General features: G+C 40.5%; 1 protein-coding gene across 1 annotated transcript in view; it reads left to right on the top strand.

The window, feature by feature from the left end:
- The first annotated feature begins 500 nt into the window (after nucleotides 1-500).
- Nucleotides 501-6,392, top strand: part of myo15b (myosin XVB) — a 29,556-nt gene continuing 23,664 nt past the window's right edge. Inside the window, 14 exon segments of the mRNA XM_089122290.1 lie at nucleotides 501-2,913; nucleotides 3,125-3,189; nucleotides 3,335-3,398; nucleotides 3,482-3,591; nucleotides 3,738-3,812; nucleotides 3,916-4,009; nucleotides 4,091-4,194; nucleotides 4,279-4,342; nucleotides 4,418-4,531; nucleotides 4,618-4,779; nucleotides 4,875-4,988; nucleotides 5,421-5,479; nucleotides 5,572-5,695; nucleotides 5,898-5,993. Of these exon segments, the coding sequence (XP_088978416.1) occupies nucleotides 538-2,913; nucleotides 3,125-3,189; nucleotides 3,335-3,398; nucleotides 3,482-3,591; nucleotides 3,738-3,812; nucleotides 3,916-4,009; nucleotides 4,091-4,194; nucleotides 4,279-4,342; nucleotides 4,418-4,531; nucleotides 4,618-4,779; nucleotides 4,875-4,988; nucleotides 5,421-5,479; nucleotides 5,572-5,695; nucleotides 5,898-5,993 (3,621 nt within the window). The 5' untranslated portion in view covers nucleotides 501-537.

Raw genomic sequence — 6,392 nt, 5'->3', positions numbered from 1 at the left:
CATTCGGTAGTACACAGATGAAAGCCTGAAGTACATTTTTTTTGTTTGTTCTGATATTTAATGGTCATTTGATTTAAGAATCAATGTCCATTTCTAATTTTATGTTGGAATTTCTTTTAAAAAAGGAATTGTAATTGAGTAATTGAGTACTTGGAAGTACCTGTTATACTGTCTGTATCAGTCTTTTTTTAATCCAATTGATATTATTGAGAGTGAAGAGCTAAATGCCTGAAACCCAGTCCTAATGGTGACCATTAGGTACACCTTGCACTTTAGTTGAAAGACATGACACATGATCTCCACCCATGGTGGTTGCTGATATGCATGAGTTTCACTAGACCTGCACAAAAGTAAAAAATAAATAAAATAAAATTAGTAATTAGCATAATGATATAACACTTTTATATTGTATATTCCTGACACAGATCTTTTAATCTTTGAAAATATTTTAGTATTCTTAGGTCATTGAAGAAATGTCTTGACATTGAGGGGGAAAGTCAGAAAGAGGACCAGTGAGTTTTCTTTGACCGAGGAATCATGCCTCCAGCCAAATCCCCTACAAGGGCTAGAGGAGGGAAGCAAAAAGCAGTGGCAGGAAAGACAGGCAAAAAAGAACCAATTCCCCTCAAAAAAGGAGGAAAGACTGGATCTCAAATTCTCTTAAATAATAATGAAATTGGGATAGGAAAAGGTGATAAATCTGTAAAGAAGGAAGAGATAGCTGGGAAAGGGAAGAACAAAAAAGATACGGAGAAGAAAACTGGAAAGAGTAACCAAACCGAAGAACCACCAGAGGAAGCGATAGAGACCTCTAGGCAAATAGCCAAAGCGAAAAAGCAAAATGGCAAAATCTTACCTGCTAAGGTTACTAATGGCAATACCGCAAGAGGGAGAGCTGGGAAAGGTGTCAGATCAAAACCTGACCAGAAAAAAAATCTAGCCAAAACTCCTGCAAAAGGTGCAAGTAGAGGTGCTAAAGTAGTAGATACCGAAGAGGATGTATCGGAGAGCGAGAAAGCAGAGAGCTCAGAGCAAGAGAGTGATGAAGGTGAGGATGACAAGAAGGAGGGATCAGATTGCATCAAGGAGACTGATGAGACAGACGCAAGTGTATTAAGTGGTGAAGAAGAGCTGTCAGATGTAGACAACAAAACAGAAAAGGAAGAAGAAGAAGAGGGGAAGAAAAATGTAAGCGAAGAAGACTCTGATGTGCCTACTGAAAGTAAAATCATAGAACCCGAGAACGAACAAGAAGAAATAGACTCTGAGGAGGTACAGAGTGATACAGGGCAAGAGAGCACACAGAGAGAAACGGCACGTTCATCAACAAAACCAGGACCACTAAACCTGACGGTCCACCTCCAGGGGCAGAAAAAGATGTTAAAATCCAAGATACTACAAAAAAAGGGGTCTTCAAAAGGAGAGGACCCTAAAGAAGCTTCTGTGTCTTCAGAAGGAGTAAAAATTAAAGGAATGGCTCTCTCCAAAGTTGGCACCTCTAAAGGTAAGTCTCAAATTCTACAGTTGGCAAGTAAAACAAAGGCAAATGCCAAGACAGAGGAAGCAGATCAACACGAAGAAAACCCAACAAAAGGCCCAAAAGGATTGTTGAACAAACAATCTCGTGGGCTATTTTCAATGAAAGGCAAAGGGAAAGATGATAAAAGCAAGAGGAAACTTCAAAAAGACACTGTAGATGCTGTTGAAGAACCAAAACAAGATGCATGTGAGAAAATAGTGCCAGATGCAGCTGAGCCTGAAGAAGAGATGTCCTCAAATTCAACAGAGCGTTTATTGGCCCGGAAAAGAGGCATGACGACATTGCGGCGTGTCTCAGGATGGATTCAAAAGAAGATGCCAAAGAGCATTCATGTTCGAAGAAAAATATCGGCAGTCACCCAAGCGATTGGGGTCTCAAAATGGATCTCTGCTTTGGCGTTAAAAAAGAGGAGGAGTAGTACCAAGTCAAAGAGGAGTCTTATCCGACACAAGATGGTTATGAAAATGGCAGGTGGTGGAAAATCAAAGAATGAAGTATCATCCTCAAAGGATTCCAAGACAGATGTCACCCAGGGTGATTCTCTTGATGAGCCTTGTTCGTCTCCACAAGATGTAGAGGAAAAGGCCAACTCAGGAGATGCCAAATATGCAATTGTGTTCCCAAGGATGAACAAAATTGACAAGGCAAAGGAAGCCACCAGTCCATCAACTAGCACCAGCACAGGCGATGGAGGCAGCACAGAGCGTAAACCACCAAAGCCTGGTGCTCGACTGGTTCTTCCAGTCAAGCCAGACCTTAGCCTACTAAGATCCATCAAGAAAAACACTCAGGGGAGTGAAAGTGATAAGAACAGCAGTCCAAACTCTCGAGGGACTGAGGAACAGCCAGAGGTCAAAGCGGACAACAAAGAGCCAACATTAGGGATCAACGGTGGGACAAGTATATTACAAGCCGCCAAGGGAAAACTTGGGGTATCGCAAGTAAACATCACCAAGTTGTCTATGACAAAACCTTTGATTAATGGTGTAAGTGCGGGACAGAGCAAAGAAGTGGAGAGGAATATAAGGAAGGCAGATGTATCGGCAGAATCCGAGACAAGGAGGAATGGAGTGACGCAACCTTCTTATGAGGAAGATGCAGACCGAGAGGTGGCGGAGCTGATGGGTGAGGGTCTTTTGCCCTCCGCTATGGAGCTACACTGGGCTCAGACTCAACAGATGTGTGATGATCCTCAAGACTGGCTGCGTTCAGAAAACCTCCTGCCCCATCAAACGGTGGAGAAGCTCACTAAATGGACGGTGTATCAAGATGATGAACATGCTCACATCATTCCAGTCCATAATGGCAAAGGCCCATGGGAATCCGAAGATCCGACCCAAAAAATGCTAGAGGAGAGACTCAACAGCACACAGGTACGATATTTGCAAAATAATTCTAAAAACTCTTTTGTAATTTGCAAACAACCTCGGTGGATAATTGGGATGTTTTAAGGGAGGCAGTGATATCTAAAAGTTTATAGTTTGAATCAGAGAAGGATGTCATAGTGTGGGTGTTATCCACGTGTCCGCCCACTGGGGGCACTCAGTGACAGATCTGCTCTGCTTCCTTTGCTTTGTGCCTCAGGTAATGATGCCAGGAAGCAGCCAAGCTGTGGAGGTGGATGAGGTGGAAGATTTGGCACAGCTGGAGTGAGTCAATCCTCTGATGCACATTTCCTCATGTAAACTATCTAGGAAACAAAAGGCACAGCAGTAAAGAGTGAATATGAACAAAACGTTAATTTGCATATCAAATGACATGTTGAGTTTTTAAAACATCACAACTTTTTTCCAGAGAGGTGTGTGAGAGTTCTGTTCTGCTGAATCTGAAGAAGCGATTTCATCGGGATTCCATTTATGTATGCATTACCTTTTCTATACGGCTGAATATGTTCTTCTTTCTCAAATTCAACTTTATTAAAACATTTAATGAAACCAACAGACGTATATTGGCAATATGCTTCTGTCCATCAACCCCTTCAAGCTTCTCAGCATCTACACTGAGGATCTGAGACAGCAGTACCAGGGTAAAGAGAAGCACAATAATGCTCCGTGAGTGCTTTCACTACGAGGACAAGAATTGCTCGGCTATAGATATCTTTATTTGCCATATGAGCAGTAGGCAAATTATGTTTTCCTTTTTCTTTTATAAGAGATTAGCAATGAAGTTGAAAGATTGATTTTCACTGTCCCTACAGTCATATATATGCCATAGCAGATGCTGCCTTTTGCCAATCTCAGAATTCCACCCAGGAGCACTGCATCATCATAAGGTGAGGAGGATAATGGGTATGATTCATATGCATATACACTTATATTTTAACATGGATATTATATGTATATTATACATTTAAATGAATCTGAATGTCTCAACAGTGGGCAAAGTGGATCAGGCAAGACAGAGGCTGCCAAGCTCATTGTCCACTACCTGAGTTCCATGTATCAAGGCAGAAACGATAAATTACGCCAGGTAAAGCAATTTGTTATTCCATATGAGTAAGTTTAGCAAAAATAAGATAGAAAACTCAAAGAAATATCTCCCTCTCATCAGCCAATGGATGTTTTGCCCATTCTTGAGAGCTTTGGTAATGCCAAAACTATACTGAACAACAACTCTAGCCGATTTGGAAAGTACCTACACATCCACATACTCCAGTAAGTGTACTGCCCGTTGTTGGCCTGATTTAGGTGACAGTGAGCATTAAATGAGCACGATGTGATCTTCATTTCTTTTTTCAGTGGTGTTGTTGTTGGGACATCTTTGTCAAAATATCTCCTTGAAAAATCACGAATTGTCTTCCAGGTTAGATGTTTATTCATTAGCTTGCACTTTAGGACATCTGAAATAATTGAATTGACTGGAACTGTGTTCTTTTAGGCTAAGGAGGAGAGAAACTACCATGTGTTTTATGAGCTGTTGGCTGGGATGAATGAGTGGGACAAGCAGGATATTTACCTGCAAGGAGCTGAAACGTATTTCTACCTCAACCAGGTAAAAGAAAAGCCCACGAATAGCCTCTTTGTAATTTTTCCCCCCCTAATATTTCTAAATAGTCCTGTTTTTAATGCTTTTTCAAGGGCAGGGCTTGTGAGATACAAGGGAAGCATGACAAGCAAGACTTCCTGCTCTTGGTCCACTGCTTGGAGACAATTGGTTTACATGCAGATCAACTAGCAACCATTTGGGCCATTCTGTCATCAATCCTGCAGCTGGGCAACATTTGCTTTAGCTCCTATGAGGTGTGGTTGCCCTTTCATGGACAATTTTAGGATGTTAGACCCTTTAAAATATGTATACGACGTGTGTCTGTGTGTTTGTCTTTTCACAAAATTAGAGTGAATCGTTTGAGGTTGCCCGTATTTTTAGTGAAGCTGAGGCTCGGAGAGTGGGAAACCTCTTGCAGGTGTCCGCAGAGGCCTTACAGACAGTCATCACACACCGGGTGACTGTAAGCAACTCACACACACTCTTATCCAAATTTGTTTCTTCTCCTGCCCTCAGACTTAAAGGAATATTTTGGGTTTTGGACAAGTTAAACTCAGTTGACAGCTTTCGTGACATAATGTATAATACCACAACAATTAATTTCCACTCAATGATCAAATTATTAAGTCATTAAGCCTCCGTCACATCATATTTTGGTAACGCTTCCTTTTACAGTACAGTACTTACAGTGTACTTACCTAGAAAGTACTGGCTAATATAAGGTAAGTACATGGAACAGGGGTAGGTTTAGGGGTAGGTTCAGGGTTAGTACTAGTTATTACCCAGTAATTGTAGTTACTAAAATAAGTACATTGTTTTTACATGGGTAACTGGACTGTAAAAGGAAGCTTTACCCATATTTTCACAAGGAATATGTTCTAATTTATTTCTGCAGGAAACAACTTATGATAGGATCTACTGCCCTCTATCTGTGGAAAGTGCCATTGAATCCAGGTTAGATGATTAGCTAAATGTTATTGAACTTATTAAATTACATCAGACACGTGATTTAGTCGAGGAATATTTACAGATTGCTATTTATTCAGAGATGCCATTGCCAAGACGCTGTATTCTGTGCTGTTTGATTGGATTCTTGAACGCATCAATGACTGGTTAATCCCCACAGAGATGGACAGCACCGTCGGCATTGTGGATATATACGGCTTTGAGGTATCTTGTCCCTCGTTATGACCTGGCTCAATGTGACGATTTTACTGTTAAATTTATTTATTTATTTTGTGTGTGTGTGTTTAACATTTATAGCTGAAGCATTTGTGCATAGTGGCACTGAATTCCCACCTGTTAAGCCTTTTAAATAAATATAGTAGCTTATGAAGTCTGTGGGAAAGCACTGAACAAACGTGTATTACAGGACTTGAGTGTGAACAGTTTTGAGCAGCTGTGCATTAACTTTGCCAACGAGCAGCTGCAACAGTTTGTGAACAAAGCCCTTGTGGCCCAAGAGCAGGTCAGTTTGTCCTCATCAATCATATTGACATTTTTTTTTCTCCAACTTTAGAGACCAAGTATGAAAATATTAGTACGGAGATTCTGAACCTATTGTTCTTGAAGGGAACACGTTTTAAAGGGATAGTTCACCCAAAAGAGAAAATTCTATCATCATTAACTCACCCTCAAGTTGTTCCAAACCTGTAGTTTCTGTTGAACACCAAGAAGACATTTTAAAGTATGTTAGTAACTAGAGAGTTAGACACTCACTGACTTCCATGTTATTTTTTTCTTCTATGGAAGTCAATGGCTACCGCCAACTGTTTGATTACAACATTCTTTAAAATATTTTATTTTGTGTGCATCAGAAGAAAGAAACTTATACAGGTTTGGAACAACTTGAGGGTGAGTAAATTAT

The sequence above is a fragment of the Pimephales promelas genome, chromosome 17 (assembly GCF_988280905.1).
Source record: "Pimephales promelas chromosome 17, fPimPro1.hap1.1, whole genome shotgun sequence".
In the NCBI taxonomy this organism is placed as follows: Eukaryota; Metazoa; Chordata; class Actinopteri; order Cypriniformes; family Leuciscidae; genus Pimephales; species Pimephales promelas.
Note: the sequence above shows the minus strand (reverse complement) of the source record. Positions and strands in the feature narration are given on the sequence as shown.